Below are 18000 nucleotides of genomic sequence, written 5' to 3' on the forward strand. Positions count from 1 at the left end.
ACAAGGCTAACCAACAGAGAGGGTATGGGACAAGGCTAACCAACAGAAAGGGTATGGGACCAGGCTAACCAACAGAGAGGGTATGGGACAAGGCTAACCAACAGAGAGGGTATGGGACAAGGCTAACCAACAGAGAGGGTATGGGACAAGGCTAACCAACAAGGAGGGTATGGGACAAGGCTAACCAACAGGGAGGGTATGGGACAAGGCTAACCAACAGAGAGGGTATGGGACAAGGCTAACCAACAGAGAGGGTATGGGACAAGGCTAACCAACAGAGAGGGTATGGGACAAGGCTAACCAACAGAGAGGGTATGGGACAAGGCTAACCAACAGAGAGGGTATGGGACAAGGCTAACCAACAGAGAGGGTATGGGACAAGGCTAACCAACAGAGAGGGTATGGGACAAGGCTAACAAACAGAGAGGGTATGGGACAAGGCTAACCAACAGAGAGGGTATGGGACAAGGCTAACCAACAGAGAGGGTATGGGACAAGGCTAACCAACAGAGAGGGTATGGGACCAGGCTAACCAACAGAGAGGGTATGGGACAAGGCTAACCAACAGAGAGGGTATGGGACAAGGCTAACCAACAGAGAGGGTATGGGACAAGGCTAACCAACAGAGAGGGTATGGGACAAGGCTAACCAACAGAGAGGGTATGGGACAAGGCTAACCAACAGGGAGGGTATGGGACAAGGCTAACCAACAGAGAGGGTATGGGACAAGGCTAACCAACAGGGAAGGTATGGGACAAGGCTAACCAACAGAGAGGGTATGGGACAAGGCTAACCAACAGAGAGGGTATGGGACAAGGCTAACCAACAGAGAGGGTATGGGACAAGGCTTACCAGCAGGGAGGGTATGGGACAAGGCTAACCAACAGAGAGGGTATGGGACAAGGCTAACCAACAGAGAGGGTATGGGACAAGGCTAACCAACAGAGAGGGTATGGGACAAGGCTAACCAACAGGGAGGGTATGGGACAAGGCTAACCAACAGAGAGGGTATGGGACAAGGCTAACCAACAGGGAAGGTATGGGACAAGGCTAACCAACAGGGAAGGTATGGGACAAGGCTAACCAACAGAGAGGGTATGGGACAAGGCTAACCAACAGAGAGGGTATGGGACAAGGCTAACCAACAGAGAGGGTATGGGACAAGGCTAACCAACAGGGAGGGTACGGGACACGGCTAACCAACAGAGAGGGCTAACCAACAGAGAGGGTACGGGACAAGGCTAACCAACAGAGAGGGTACGGGACAAGGCTAACCAACAGAGAGGGTATGGGACAAGGCTAACCAACAGGGAGGGTATGGGACAAGGCTAACCAACAGAGAGGGTACGGGACAAGGCTAACCAACAGAGAGGGTACGGGACAAGGCTAACCAACAGAGAGGGTATGGGACAAGGCTAACCAACAGAGAGGGTATGGGACAAGGCTAACCAACAAGGAGGGTATGGGACAAGGCTAACCAACAGACAGGGCTAACCAACAGAGAGGGTATGGGACAAGGCTAACCAACAGAGAGAGTATGGGACAAGGCTAACCAACAGGGAGGGTATGGGACAAGGCTAACCAACAGGGAGGGTACGGGACACGGCTAACCAACAGAGAGGGTACAGGACAAGGCTAACCAACAGAGAGGGTACGGGACAAGGCTAACCAACAGAGAGGGTATGGGACAAGGCTAACCAACAGAGAGGGTACAGGACAAGGCTAACCAACAGAGAGGGTATGGGACAAGGCTAACCAACAGAGAGGGTATGGGACAAGGCTAACCAACAGAGAGGGTATGGGACAAGGCTAACCAACAGAGAGGGTATGGGACAAGGCTAACCAACAGGGAGGGTATGGGACAAGGCTAACCAACAGAGAGGGTATGGGACAAGGCTAACCAACAGAGAGGGTATGGGACAAGGCTAACCAACAGAGAGGGTATGGGACAAGGCTAACCAACAGAGAGGGTATGGGACAAGGTTAACCAACAGAGAGGGTATGGGACAAGGCTAACCAACAGAGAGGGTATGGGACAAGGCTAACCAACAGAGAGGGTATGGGACAAGGCTAACCAACAGAGAGGGTATGGGACAAGGCTAACCAACAGAGAGGGTATGGGACAAGGCTAACCAACAGAGAGGGTATGGGACAAGGCTAACCAACAGAGAGGGTATGGGACAAGGCTAACCAACAGGGAGGGTATGGGACAAGGCTAACCAACAGGGAGGGTATGGGACAAGACTAACCAACAGAGAGGGTATGGGACAAGGCTAACCAACAGAGAGGGTATGGGACAAGGCTAACCAACAGAGAGGGTATGGGACAAGGCTAACCAACAGAGAGGGTATGGGACAAGGCTAACCAACAGATGGCTCTGAATCAGGACAGAAACAACTGCTGAGTGTGTATGGGTTCCTCTGGTGGTGACTGACTAGTACTGCTGCCCAACGATGTCAAGGCAAAAACATAAAACTTTTAACAATGTCAATGAGGTGAGATTATTTGTGGGGTATGTAGATTGGTATAAAACTAATGTCAAAAAAAGTATATTTTGTTTATCTCAATTATGTTTATACTTCTCAATGCCACAGATTTCCCCCCCATTTATTTTGTCTGTCAGAAGTTGATATTCAATACAAACCACAAAGAAACATTCAAATGGACAAGAAAGAAAAGTTCAACCTCTTTATTTTCAGTCCACATTAGCCAAGCTGTAATCCACTGATCCACACGGATCACTAAACTGCTCCAGAGTTTATACAGGATCATGACACATACCAATACCCTTGTTCAGGTGTTCACACATGATCATCATACAAAACTCCTATTTGGTCTTGTTTAATGTGTCTATGTCCACAGGTGTTCTGGATATTTAAACGTGATAACGGTTTGTGTTTTTTAATAAACTCTAAGCAGAGACAGGACGATGAACAACCACCTCAAAAAAATGAAACAGGAAAAACTACTACTATAGAAAGCACAGAAAAATTCAACAAAAAAAAAAGATGAGATTCAGCTGAATGGGATTCAAAATCCTTGTTTATGCCTGGTGCAAACACCAGTCCTTTGTCCTGATCTTGTCCACACTCAGAAAAATGTCTACACATGGTAGTGAAATGTGTCTTGTATCTATCCACTGTCTGCATTGTGACCACATTTCCTGGTCCCTCCCTGTATGCAAATTATTTGAGAGCTATTCTTTCAAAATAATAGATATTTATTTATTTTAAGACACATATTGATGCCATTAGACAATGGTGCTAAATGTCAATATTTTAGAAGGTGTTATAATTGTGATTTAAATGGATTCACTGTCATTATGTCTACACTTGTAAGACACCCAGACACAATGTGTGGCTGACTACCTTCGGGGGGGGGGGGGGGGGGGTCAGGAAGATATGATCACAATGCCTCTTTCAATCATCTACACCGGTCTGAAAATGTGGGCACGATCAGAATGTGGACATGATCAAGACAAAGGATGCACGTTATAACCAGGTATAAACAGTGCTTTATGGAATCCAGTACAACCTAAGACATGATCTGCTCTATACAAATGGTGAACTAATAGCAAGGGCACATATCAATTATTACATAATTTGTCTGTCTCCTGATCTCATTATTGAAACCTATCAATATATAGTATTTTCCCTGAACAATATTTGCACAGTACCTTAGAATTGTTTAGATAAATGACATATTGGAGTTTTCCCTTTCTAACAGAATGATTGACTTTGTAAAGCCCCCAGAACAGACAAGTTGACAAGCAGAAAGACAGCATATGTATTCATTTTGTTTTGCTACATTTACAACATTTGAGTTAGTTCTTTTGTTTTGTTGCATAATTTTTCCTGTTTGCAGTTTGGTGTATGGCTGCAATGAAGTATGGCAAATGTCTGTTGTATAGCACCAAAAGACTGTTTGCTGGCCAGACATTTGATGACTTGTATTGTATGGTGTAGAAATAGTACATAGCAAAAATGTGCAATGCAGCTCAATCTTTTTGCCTGCAAGGTGATTACATTTTACAAAACAGCAAAGAGAAACAATGCTAATAGCATATTACTAGACAAATAAAGCTAGTCAACACAGTCAATACAAGCCTGCTCTGTGTTCCACTGTGATTCACCTACTCCTTTTGTATCCCGGGTTTATTGTTAACGTGTTGCTTTCTGGTCATCTGAGGGATACAAAACCACTAGGAGCTGAAAGTCAGACATGTTACGCAGTGAGCGCTCGCTTGGTACAGTAATGTACTTTCCCAAGATTTGACAATAAAACATGTTTTTCATGTTTACATGAAATTACAAATGATAAAAAAGGTAGAATTACAGTCTGTTGCATCCAGGTTACCTTCATTTTAAAAACAGGTTACGGTGGGAGGTCACTTACCAGAATTTAACTTTATCATTTGGGGTTTGTCTAAAAAGCATTAACATAGTTATATAAAAACATATACCCAAATTGTAGCTTCGATAAGCCAGAGCAACGGAACTAAAGGTTCCAATTTTTTTTTTAAATTGTTTTTTTATTTTATTTATTTTTTAAATCTCAGTTATTCAAGAAGTTATATTAATATATAGCACCAGCCTGTAGATCACAAGTCTTGGGGATGTATGTTCTGAAAGAGACAATGTGGTGGTGAACTAAATAGCATAACCCAGACAGCAGTGAGACAAAATGCTGAATTCCCCAAAGAACTAAAAGTGCAGTCCCACTCCAGCAAATTCCCAGACCCAAGCTATCTAACCCCGGCCACAGAACACCTCTCCTCTCCTACCACCTCTATGCCAACTGATGAGGTGCTTCAAGCATTTCCATGAGGAACGTGTCGATAGGGGTGTCACCAATCAGCTTGAAGAAGAACAGGTGCTCCAAACACTTCAAGCCAATAGAACGCAGTGCTGGCAGCCTGAGGAGGAGCTTAGCGAACCTGAGGGGGAGGGGTGAAGAGTGAGGGAATGAAATAAGTTAATAAGCTACATGAATGCAGCAGCAACACTCCTAGCTCTTACAGGGTCAGTTAGCAGCACAACCACAGGAGAGCAGATTAGTATGTACAATACACACAATACAAATGGATTTATCCAGGATGTACATGCCTTTTAGTGTATGAGATACTAGTACTAATTCATGTAGCACATGCATGCCTACCTTCCCTGCTGCTCTGGGTATTTCTGCTTGCAGTAGGCTTCCAGTGACGCATAGACCTTCTCTCTCAGGAGCTCCACCTCTCCGGTGTTGGACAGACCTTTAGCGTCTGAGGGAGGGACACAACCGTTGAAGGAAACCATGACAGTAAAGGTGCAGAGGTAACATTGTGTATGAGGGACTAATGGTAACAATAGAGCACCTGGGTTGAAGAGGACGATGGCTCGGAGGCAGCCCAGCTCTGTCTTGTCCATCTGCATGTCTCTCATCTTACTGACCAGTTCAGTGAGAACCCTACAGGAGGCCGGAAAGAGTTGTCTTACATAGATATACACTTGGTGTGTGTGTGTGTGTGTGTGTGTGTGTGTAGGTTATTACCGGTCAAATATGGCTCCCACCTCAGCACTCTGCACACTCTCCCTGTGGGGGTCAATTACAGCGTGTTATCACATGATGATGATAACAGAATACAACCCTGTTATTATATACCTCTATGGTAATTATGCTATTATTATATTGTACGTTTTCCCTATTAGTGGTTAATGTTATGGGAAGCTGATCCTAGGTCTGTACCTAGGGGAAACTTAGCCGCATACTGTGTGCCTACCTGTCAAAGATGGCCGCCACCCCTGCACTGTGTGCCTACCTGTCAAAGATGGCCGCCACCCCTGCACTGTGTGCGTTGTCCCGGTGTAGCTCATTGGCCAGCAGGACCCCGTCCTTCACAGCGATGGAGCGGTGGGAGAAGGAGGCGATCAGAAGTTCATTCCACCCTGACACACACAGGAGAAAGAGGGGAGAAGACAGGAGAGGAGCAGAGGAGGGAGAAGAGACCGAAGGGATGGGACAGATACACAGGACAGAAGAGCAGAGAGGATCAGAGAAGGGAGGAGGAGACCTCATCAACAACCTCTGGGGCATTTGCTACTGTGTCCAACAGAGTCTATCATGTATCAAATGAAAGACCATGGATTGCTTGTTGCTCACTTACTCAAAAGTATGGGAACACCACTTCAAATTAGTGGATTCGGCTATTTCAACATTTCTGCGACAATAGCCCTCTGACGAAGGACAGTAAAGACATTTCTGCTACAATAGCCCTCTGACGAAGGACAGTAAAGACATTTCTGCTACAATAGCACCCTGATGAAGGACAGTAAAGACATTTCTGCTACAATAGCACCCTGATGAAGGACAGTAAAGACATTTCTGCTACAATAGCACCCTGATGAAGGACAATAAAGACATTTCTGCTACAATAGCACCCTGATGAAGGACAGTAAAGACATTTCTGCTACAATAGCACCCTGATGAAGGATGGATAAAGCACAAGAATAATGCATACAATTAGCGGCTGCAGGCTGCTCTTTCTATGTTATTTAAAAATATATATATACAGTACCAGTCAAAAGTTTGGACACACCGACTCATTCAAGGGTTTCTCTTTCGTTTTATTATTTTCTACATTGTAGAATAAAAGTGAAGACATCAAAACTATGAAATAACATATGGAATCATGTAGTAGACAAAAAAATGTCAAATCAAAATATATTTTATATTTGAGATCTTCAAAGTAGCTACTCTTTCCATTGATGATCGCTTTGCACACTCTTAACATTCTCTCAACCAGCTTCATGAGGTAGTCAGTTAACGCTAATGAATTTATCCTCTGCAGCAGAGGTAACTGCGCCTCAGATGGCAGCCCAAATAAATGCTTCACAGAGTTCAAGTAACAGACATCAACATCAACTGTTCAGAGGAGACTAAGGGAATCAGGCATTCATGGTCAAATTGCTGCAAAGAAACCATTACTAAAGTACACCAACAAGAAGAAGAGACTTACTTGGGCCAAGAAACACGAGCAATGGATATTAGACTGGTGGAAACCTGTCCTTTGGTCTGATGAGTACAAATTTGAGATTTTTGGTTCCAACCGCCGTGTCTTTGTGAGACGCAGAGTAAGTGAACGGATGATCTCTGCATGTGTGAAGCATGGAGGAGGAGGTGTGATGGTGCTTTGCTGGTGACACCGTCTGATTTATTTAGAATTCAAGGCACTCTTAACCAGCATGGCTACCACAGTATTCTGCAGGGATACTCCATCCCATTTGGTTTGCGCATAGTTGGACTATCATTTGTTATTCAACAGGACAATGACCCAACACACCTCCAGGCTGTGTATCTTACGGCAAAAAAGAGCTTCTGGATATCAGGACAGCGATCACTCACCTCGGATTAGACAAACATTTTTTCTTAAACAAACAAGACGCACAAGACATTCTCCAAACACCCGGCAGGGCAGACATCCCCGTTATTTGCAAGAGGAAGCGACGCAGGTACAGAGGACAAAGAGCCGGATGCCTGGTCAGGACACGGAAAAGGCGAGCGGGAAATCTGCCGTTACCGTCAATACTACTCACCAATGTGCAATCATTGGACAGTAAACTAGACGAGGTACGATCACGAATATCCTACAAACGGGACATCAAAAACTGTAATATCCTATGTTTCACGGAATCGTGGCTGAATGACGACATGGATATTCAGCTAGCAGGATATACGCTGCACCGGCAAGATAGAACAGCACACTCCGGAAAGATGAGGCGGGGCGGTCTGTGCATATTTGTAAACAGTTGGTGCACAAAATCTAAGAAAGTCTCTAGATTTTGCTCGCCTGAAGTAGAGTTTGTGATAAATTTATCACAATTTATTGTGACAAAGACACGTACAAAGCTCTCCCTCGCCATCCATTTGGTAAATCCGACCACAACTCTATCTTCCTGATTCCTGTTTACAAGCAAAAATTAAAGCAGGAAGCACCAGTGACTCGGTCTATAAAAAAGTGGTCAGATTAAGCAGATGCTAAACTACAGGAGTGTTTTGCTATCACAGACTGGAACATGTTCCGGGATTCTTCCGATAGCACTGAGGAGTACACCACATCAGTCACAGGCTTTATCAATAAGTGCATCGAGGACGCCGTCCCCACGGTGACTGTACGTACATACCCCAACCAGAAGCCATGGATTACAGGCAACATTCGCACTGAGCCAAATGGTAGAGCTGCCGCTTTCAAGGTGCGGAAGCTTACAAGAAATCCTGCTATGCCCTGCGACGAACCATCAAACAGGCAAAGCGTCAATACAGGGCTAAGATTGAATCATACTACACCGGCACCGACGCTCGTCTTATGTGGCAGGGCTTGCAAACTATTACAGACTACAAAGGGAAGCACAGCCGCTAGCTGCCCAGTGACACGAGCAAACCAGACAAGCTAAATCACTTCTATGCTCGCTTCGAGGCAAGCAACACTGAGGCATGCATGAGAGCATCAGCTGTTCCGGACGACTGTGTGATCACGCTCTCCGTAGCCGACGTGAGTAAGACCATTAAACAGTTCAACGTACACAAGGCTGCGGGGCCAGACGGATTACCAGGACGTGTGCTGCGGGCATGTGCTGACCAACTGGCAGGTGTCTTCACTGACATTTTCAACATGTCTCTGATTAAGTCTGTAATACAACATGTTTCAAGCAGACCACCATAGTCCCTGTGCCCAAGAACACAAAACAACCTGCCTAAATGACTACAGACCCGTAGCACTCACGTCCATAGCCATGAAGTGTTTTGAAAGGTTGGTAATGGCTCACATCAACACCATTATCCCAGTCACCCTAGACACACTCCAATTTGCATACCGCCCAAACAGATCCACAGATGATGCAATCTCTATTGCACTCCACACTGCCCTTTCCCACCTGGACAAAAGGAACACTTATGTGAGAATGCTATTCATTGACAACAGCTCAGCGTTCAACACCATAGTACCCTCAAAGCTCATCACTAAGCTAAGGATCCTGGGACTAAACACCTCCCTCTGCAACTGGATCCTGGACTTCCTGATGGCCACCCCCAGGCGGTGAGGGTAGGTGGCAACACATTTGCCACACTGATCCTCAACACTGGAGCTCCCCAGGAGTGCGTGCTCAGTCCCCTCCTGTACTCCCTGTTCACCCACGACTGCATGGCCAGGCACGACTCCAAAACCATCATTAAGTTTGCAGACGACACAACAGTGGTAGGCTTGATCACCGACAACGACGAGACAGCCTATATGGAGGAAGTCAGAGACCTGGCCGGGTGGTGCCAGAATAACAACCTATCCCTCAACGTAACCAAGACTAAAGAGATTATTGTGGACTACAGGAAAAGGAGGACCGAGCACGCCCCCATTCTCATCGACGGGGCTGTAGTGGAGCAGGTTGAGAGCTTCAAGTTCCTTGGTGTCCACATCAACAACAAACTAGAATGGTCCAAACACACGAAGACAGTTGTGAAGAGGGCACGACAAAGCCTATTCCCCCTCAGGAAACTAAAAAGATTTGGCATGGGTCCTGAGATCCTCAAAAGGTTCTACAGCTGCACCATCGAGAGCATCCTGACTGGTTGCATCACTGCCTGGTACGGCAATTGCTCGTCCTCTGACCACAAGGCACTACAGAGGGTAGTGCGTACGGCCCAGTACATCACTGGGGCTAAGCTGCCTGCCATCCAGGACCTCTACGCCAGGCGGTGTCAGAGGAAGGCCCTAAAAATTGTCAAAGACCCCATCCACCCTAGTCATAGACTGTTCTCTCTACTACAGCATGGCAAGCGGTACCGGAGTGCAGAGTCACTTTAACCATATCTACATGTACATACTACCTCAATCAGCCTGACTAACCAGTGTCTGTATGTAGCCTCGCTACTTTTATAGCCTCGCTACTGTATATAGCCTGTCTTTTTACTGTTGTTTTATTTCTTTACCTACCTATTGTTCACCTAATACCTTTTTTGCACTATTGGTTAGAGCCTGTAAGTAAGCATTTCATTGTAAGGTCTACACCTGTTGTATTCAGCGCACGTGACAAATAAACTTTGATTTGAACACACCTCCAGGCTGTGTAAAGGCTTTTTGACCAAGAAGGAGAGTGATTGAGTGCTGCATCAGATGACCTGGCCTCCACAATCACCTGACCTCAACCCAATTGAGATGGTTTGGGATGAGTTGGACCGCAGAGGAAAAGCAGCCAACAAATGCTCAGCATATGTGTGAACTCCTTCAAGACTGTTGGAAAAGCATTCCAGGTGAAGCTGGTTGAGAGAATGCCATGAGTGTGCAAAGCTGTCATCAAGGCAAAGGGTGGTTAGTTTGAAGAATCTAAAATATAAAACATTTTGATTTGTTTAACAGTTTTTTGGTTACTACATGATTCCATTTGTGTTATTTCATAGTTATAGTTATGTCTTCACTACAAAAAATAGTAGAAAATAGTAAAAATAAAGAAAAACCCTTGAGTAGGTGTCTGAAAACTTTTGACTGGTACCGTATATATAAACACACACCCCACACATTTGGGTACTAAACCATTTATATATATTTTTTAAAGTGACTTATTATTTTAAATATTTAAAAAATAATTAAGGAGCCATCTCTTTTCGCCTCTTCACTGTTGACGTTGAGACTGGTGTTTTGCGGGTATTATTTAATGAAGCTGCCAGTTGAGGACTTGAGGTGTCTGTTTCTCAAACTAGACACTAATGTACTTGTCTTGTATTATAATAGCAGGATATATGGTCTTGTTTTATAATAGCAAGATATATGTGCATGTAATACAATTGATAGCGGTTAGGAATAATCTCACAACAGGGGCAGCTCCTTCTCTATGATCAGTCGTTTTGGGCTCTGCACTGGTAGATAAATGTACACTATCATATGCACTACTCTGGTTGCCTCTCGAATGAATACGGGAACAGAAAATCACTTGTAAACTCTATTCTTTGAGACAGTGCATATCACATCCAGCCTCCTGGTGTCTCCCTCCCTCCAGACAGTGGTACCTGCACGCAGGAGGATGACCTGGTCGTCCAGGGGTAGCTCAGAGAAGTGGGGGATCCTCTTGGCCCACTCCACCAACGCAAACAGCTGCTTGTCTGCAGTCTGGCAGATGTTTGTCACCGCATCATGGGGCTAAAACACAAAAAAAGATACAAAAATCCCATAAAATGCAATAATAATAATAACAGACCCTAAAAGCCAATGCTGGAGCTAGAAATAATGCAATAATCACTAGTAGGAAAGAAAACACTTTTAAACTCCATGCTAAAGAGACAGCAGTTTATCTAACGTTTTTAAAGAATATTCATCCCAAGAGCTGAGTAGTAGGTTATGAATCAGAGGCAGATAACTAATTTAACTGACACCGCAAAATCCCCGGAAACTTTCCCGGGTGGAGGACTCCCTAAGTTAGGAATAAACACAGAAGAAATCCTCCAACCGGGATTTCCGGAAAATATGGGAATTTTGCAACCCTAATACTGATCAGTCAACAGTATAGCCCTGTATACTCACAGAGCTGCCAGCGGAGCCTGCATCAGAGTGGAGCTCCGCCCTCTGCTCCACGGACGTCTCTGCCTCCAAGATCTTCTCCACGGGCATCTCCTCGTTCACAGCACTGCTGCACTCCAGTCCCTCCTCTCGCTCCCTGATCCTCTGACGCTCCTCCTGGACTGCTGCACCCCGCCATGCATCCAACCACACCACAGAGCCAGGAGGGGAGAGGGAGAGACGGGAGACAGGAAGAGGGGTGTGGGTTAATAGGAGAGAGGGACAGGAGGGAGTCACAAGGTAGAAGAAAAGGAAAGGAAGAAAGGAAAGAAAGATGGGCACAATAGGGCTTCTTAACTCCTGTTAGGCTTCATCCAAACAGGGTGAAAGGTCAAATTGGTATATATTATATAACAATGCATTCATTTCTTAGCCAATGTGTTGTGGGAATTAGTCTACCAGTGTGTGCCAAGCATTTGTTATTTAACTGCACTCGCTCAATACCACATCCAAACATATAATTTATAATCTCTCCATTCTCCCAATGTCTTTATCCTTACATTTCTGACGTTCATCTTGGACCACTATAGAAAGAGGGAGAGAAATAGGGGAAAAGAAAAGAGAGGGGTTAGTTAACTGAACCTACCCCCATATGCTCTCCCCGTTTTGTTAATGACTTTGAAAACAACGTACCATCTCCCCCCACACAATACAATGATCAAATAGAAGTTATCGTCAAAGGTTTTTTTGGGCTAGGTCTATATTCAACATAATTCAATCATTTCACCAAATGATTCTGGCCTTTGAACTATACCATTTTACAACGGCCTACTTAACAAATCAATTTAAAATGTCATTCATTAATGAAAATGTAGTCAAGTTTGAGATTCTGCAGGTATAAAAAACACGTTTCTCAATCGCTCCTTCCAGTTTTTTTTCATGTCGCCCTTTCAAAAACACTCCTACAAACACTCAAAGTTGAAAAATATGAATGGCCCAAAACCATTAGGCTCTGCTCCAAATGTTCAGTCCCTCCCTTCCCTCTTCATGATAATAGCCAGACATTCAGTCCTTCTCTACCTTCCCTCTTCATGATAAAAGCCAGACGCTCAGTCCTTCTCTACCTTCCCTCTTCATGATAATAGCCAGACGCTCAGTCCTTCTCTACCTTCCCTCTTCATGATAATAGCCAGACGTTCAGTACTTCCTTACCTTCCCTCTTCATGCCCATAGCCAGACACTTCTGGTAGCGACAGTACTGGCAGCGATTGCGCTGGCGCTTGTCCACCAGGCATTCTTTGTTATCCCTGCAGGTGTAGCTCAGGTCCTTGCGCACTGTGCGTTTGAAGAAGCCCTTGCAACCTTCACAGCTGTACACACCATAGTGCTTACCTGCGGGAAGGGGTAGACTTGTCACACCAACATTTTAAAAACCATACGACACCAGGCCAAGTAGTACCGCAGTGAACACATTAAAAAAATATATTAAAAAATAATCAGTGACCTAGAATCCTGTTCGCACCATCCCCCAGACGCTTGTTCATGTTTTCTAAAAATTCACACTTCTACTCAATACAACACATTAAATGTAGCTTCACACTGATCACTGTATAATAGAATACTGCATAGAATGTCTGATTTGCTAAGTTGTGCAAAGGCCTACCTGTGATTTGGCTGGAGGAATATACATCAGGGAGGCTTGCTGAAGGGAGGACGGCTCATAATAATGACTGGAACTGTGCAAATGGAACGGCATCAAACACATAGAAACCATGTGTTAGATACCATTCTGCTCCAGACATTACCACGAGCCCGTCCTTCTCAATAAGGTGCTACCAACCTCCAGTGATATACTGTACATGCATAATGATCTGCAAGTCATTGTCTCAGTAAGAGGAAAACACTGCATGAAACCTTTACTCTTCAGTTAACAGGCACACACACACACACCACTTGCTGTCTCCCACAAACACACACTGCTCCCAACTTTAAAAACGTTCGGCACCAAACAGAATTTAAGGAGTACCAGAAAGAAATAGATCTTTTGATATAGTTTAGTCTTCCATCAGGCCAACAGTATATGAATCCTACCTTTTAGAAGCAGATCTCATGAGTAGAGACCCTTCTCCTTTCTTCCTGTTCCAATCTAAATGTGCCTAAACCTACTGCCAAGGTACGAGGTTGTTAGCTAGCTAGGTAACATGACTGAACAACATTGTTTGTGATCAAAACAATAATTAGCGACCCGGTATTAGTTTAAAATGGCTCACAATTAATTTATTTGTATTATATAAAATGTGCGCAAAAGGCATCTCTGGTAATATGGGACATATTTTAGAGACAAGACGTTTTCTTTGGTGTAAAGCAGCAAGGACGCCTGTCACCAAGCGGTCCTCCATTTTCCCTCTCTGACCTACAGAGAGGCTGCATGACCGTGACCTTGAAGTCTACTCAGACTGGTCTGTGCTCTTGGTTATAACAGGCGATGAAATGATACAACGCATCAACATTGCTCGCTTTGCGCGCTGCTCCAATGTAACAAATCTAACAACAGAAGACTCATCAGGGGATCATCTGGGTCTTCTTCCCCGCTCGTCATCACGGCTAAATTATATTTGACGCGCATGAAGAATGGACGGAGAGAAGCAGGTGAGTGAGGGGCGGGCAGGTAGGGAAAGCTAAGAGAAGCAGGTGAGTGAGGGGCGGGCTGGTAGGGGATGCTGAGAGAAGCAGGTGAGTGAGGGGCAGGCTGGTAAGGGATAATGAGAGAAGCAGGTGAGTGACTGGCGGGCTGGTAGTGGAAGCGGCTGGCTGATTACAGCTGCCACACGTGACCTGCGCATACAAGAGACTAGTAACTATTTCTTAAATACAACTGAATTTATAAACAAAACTGACTTTATAAACATTTAATAACAGGCAGGTTCTTTAGATCGGTAGGGATGAAAAAGTCAGTAGTATCATATGAAACAGTACTACGGTATTCTAAGTATCATGATGTTTTGGTACCGTGATATTACCGTGGTACCGGCATACACTATGTAGGAATGAGGACAGATTTTGTTTTTTGATGAGCAAAGTTACACAGAGCTTCACTAATTAATGAATCTGCAGCGTTTCAATTGCCTTTATTGTTTATATAGTGACATAGAATCAAACAGGCCAGTAAAGAACATTGGTTAGACTGATGGGGAGAGGTCAGGACACACAGCTGAAGACAGCTGACAAAAAGGATTATCCTCTCTGAAATTGCCAAGGATTTAAAATAAGTCCCCGGCCCGACGTTTCACCTCTACTAACCCTGCTCTTAGTGCACAGCACTCACCAGAGGAGCGGTCTCCACAGATGGCACACATGCGTTTCTGGGAGAGCATTATCCCAGGGCTGTGTGCAGACATAGGCCTCAAGCCAAACGGGGGTTTGACATCATCCGAGCTGCTGATTGAGTGCATCCCCATTGTAGAGTTGATCTGTGCACAAACAAAAAGTGGAAAAAAAACTAATATAACAATGCTGTTATCATGACTGATTAAAAAAAATTAAAAACATCTAGGCTACATAGGCTAGCCTAAATGTCAGCCTTTCTGTGCGCAGCAACAAACTTCAGCACTAGTCTGAGCTTGGAAATAATGCTAGGGAATAAACGCATACAGAGTAGGATCATTTAAATGCAAAGATGAAAGCAAAACAAGGACCCTGGGTGTGTTTCTCACCTGGCTACTGCTAATAGGTCCATAACCCATGGAGGGTGCCACACCAGGGGAGCCCAGGGAGGGGCTGATGACTGAGAAAGGCGAGCCAAAGGTGCTGGTGGGACTGTTGGAGGCTGAACTGGTGGGCTGATGCGATGACATGGCTATTGAGCTACCCAGCGGAGAGGAGGATGATGAGTTGTCTGAAGGACAATAATCTGTTTGGGTTGAAGGTTACATTATCACAATTGATAACTCTTTTTTCAAGACTAGCTACATCATCATGTTGCCAGAGAAATGTATTCACATAAATGCCACTTGTAGGCCCCTAGCTACTTAGACAGCTGACGATATTCAGTTGATTGTAAGACATTCACTATTCTCACTGGTAATTATTTGATCTAACAACTTACTTAACGGTAGCTAGTTAGGTTGTTCCTATTAACTTGTTAGGTAACGTTAAAGTGTTTAATTAAAACTAGAAAGGCCTAAATAACTGACATGTTAGCTAGCTAGCTACCATGGCATGGGGTATGCCCGCTACTGTATTAATGATAAATACTCCTTAATCGTATCAACTGACCTTAGGTTTGACAGGCCTCTCTCCACATTACTAACGTTAGTTACTAGCTAGCTAAAATAAAACAAACGTCGTAGTTAGCTAGCTATGTTCCGTAGTTGGCTAACGAGTTACCTCGCTAGGTAGTTAAATTTAAGACTGTCAGTTGACTTTAACTTTAGCTAGCTAAACATTTTTATAAACACTGGTGTCATCCAAGTGGGCAAATGAGAGATCACTTTAATCCAGCGTTGGCAATGATAAAAAAGCTAACATGTACTTCTGGCTAACGTTAGAAAGCAATAGTAAATTAGACCAGACGTTAGCAAACTTTAGTTAGCTAGCTAGCACGTAGCTACTGTATGTAAACTAAACATATGTTTACGTTGATTGTAAGCAATTAAATATCACAGCAAGCATCGATTGTACCGAACATTCAACCTTTTAAAAACACACATCATGTTTCGCTAGCTAGCTGGCAAGTTGTTTCAAAATCATTGGTGGTAGCTAGCCAGCGAGCTAACGTTAGCTGTCTAGTTAACTAATGCTAATGTTGGCCTCAAAAATATAAATTCGCGAGTTACAATTGGGGGGAACGCAATATACTCACTAGAAACACCTTCGGCACATCGTTGTAGGTTACATAACTATTTCTAGTTGCATATTATTTGCGAAATCCAAGAGACGGACCATATGCGAGGTAATAGGCCTACACTCAAACCCCGTTTACTTGATGCTGTTGTTGTTTACGCCGAAAGGTAGCCATGTTGGCTCAATGCCAGTGACAGTGTCTTTAGAGCCACAATGTCTCTGGGCAGAACAGTTGCAACATGCACCAGTGGTAGGACTAACGTTTCAATTTCCCTCTATATACTGTACCTAATTTATAAAGGAAAATCAACAGATTCACAAATTAAACAACATTACATTTTACAAATGTAACTATACTACTAGCATACTATGAATATATGTAAATCAATGTAGACTACATCGATTTTAGACCTCAATTTTGGATATTTATCAGCTATGATGAAAGATTATTCTGCAAAAGCCTATTCCTAATACATTTCATGGTTGAATAATGGTGGTGGTTTGACAGGAGGACAGCTGGTTAAACTACATTTGACACATGCCTGTAAGACATTTAGACTGCTTTATTTCACAATGATTCTTAATCTCAAATATGTTTAGGGTTAAATAATCATTTTAGAAAAAGTATAAGACATGCAACCAATATGGCTCAGTGTCTGTTTGTTTATTCACTTTTCTCATCATGTGATTATTTAGAGAGAAAATGCAAATTGTATATTTTGGTGTAGCCTATGCAAATCCCGGAAGTTGAGCCTACTGTATATGCGAAGTTGGGTAAGCAGCCTCGGGAGATGATAGAGGTACAGTTAAGTCTTCTATTTTCTACTTTATTTGCTCGTTTTTTCCTGGTGGTTGTGTGCTTTATTAATTCTGATTTAGATTTTAAATTCGAGACATGTAACATGGGAATCATTCTCACATACAGCACCAGTCAAAAGTTTGAACACACCTACTCATTCCAGGGTTTTTCTTTATTTTTTACTATTTTCTACATTGTAGAATAATAGTGAAGACATCCAAGTATGAAATAATACATATGGAATCATGTAATAACCAAAAAAGAGTTAAACAAATTAATATGTTTTATATTTGAGATTCAAAGTATCCACCCTTTGCCTTGATGACAGCTCTGCACACTCTTTTGCATTCTCTCAACCAGCTTCATGAGGTAGTCACCTTGAATGCTTTTCTTTCCTTCTTAATGCGTTTGAGCCAATCAGTTGTGTTGTGACAAGTTAGGGATGGTATACAGAAGATAGCCCTATTTGGTATAAGACCAAGTCCATATTATGGCAAGAACATGAAGGTCAGTCAATGCGGAAAATTTAAAGAACTTTGACAGTGCAGTCGCAAAAACCATCAAGCACTATGATGAAACTGGCTCTCATGAGGACCACCACAGGAAAGAAATACCCAGAGTTCATTAGAGTTACCAGCTTCAGAAAATGCAGCCCAAATAAATTCTTCACAGAGTTCAAGTAACACACATCTCAACATCAACTGTTCAGAGGAGACTGCGTGAATTAGGCTTTAGTGGTTGACTTGCTGCAAAGAAACCACTACCAAAGGACACCAATAATAAGAAGAGACTTGCTTGGACCAAGAAACATGAGCAATGGACATTAGACCGGTGGAAA

At 43.7% G+C, this 18000-nt stretch overlaps 1 protein-coding gene across 2 annotated transcripts; it reads right to left on the reverse strand.

Moving 5' to 3' along the window:
- Nucleotides 1-4527: 4527 nt before the first annotated feature.
- LOC129856891 (retinoic acid receptor RXR-beta-A-like) lies at nt 4528-16572 on the reverse strand. 2 transcript variants are annotated; one of them, XM_055924637.1, is made up of 12 exons: nt 16383-16572; nt 15235-15431; nt 14847-14991; nt 12734-12913; nt 12082-12105; nt 11546-11703; nt 11035-11164; nt 5801-5927; nt 5533-5574; nt 5357-5448; nt 5158-5263; nt 4528-4936 (listed from the first exon to the last, which is right to left on the reverse strand). In XM_055924637.1, the coding sequence occupies exons 2-12, from the start codon at nt 15373-15375 to the stop codon at nt 4789-4791; spliced, it is 1293 nt and encodes a 430-aa protein (XP_055780612.1). In that variant the 5' UTR covers nt 15376-15431; nt 16383-16572; the 3' UTR covers nt 4528-4788. The 2 variants fall into 2 exon arrangements, with proteins under 2 accessions (XP_055780612.1, XP_055780611.1); XM_055924636.1 differs by having other exon boundaries at nt 11546-11706; nt 16383-16571.
- Nucleotides 16573-18000: the final 1428 nt, after the last annotated feature.

Source organism: Salvelinus fontinalis, chromosome 6 (assembly GCF_029448725.1).
Source record: "Salvelinus fontinalis isolate EN_2023a chromosome 6, ASM2944872v1, whole genome shotgun sequence".
In the NCBI taxonomy this organism is placed as follows: domain Eukaryota; kingdom Metazoa; phylum Chordata; class Actinopteri; order Salmoniformes; family Salmonidae; genus Salvelinus; species Salvelinus fontinalis.

Bases quoted from the DNA above. Each gene is read 5' to 3' on its own strand.
- LOC129856891 (XM_055924636.1), bottom strand. From the start codon at position 15,375: ATGTCATCGCATCAGCCCACCAGTTCAGCCTCCAACAGTCCCACCAGC. The intron at 5,928-11,034 runs GTACCACTGTCT...TGTGTGTGTCAG, and splicing joins GGTCATCCTCCTGCGTGCAG to GGTGGAATGAACTTCTGATC. The intron at 5,449-5,532 runs GTAATAACCTAC...GGCCTCCTGTAG, and splicing joins GTGGGAGCCATATTTGACCG to GGTTCTCACTGAACTGGTCA.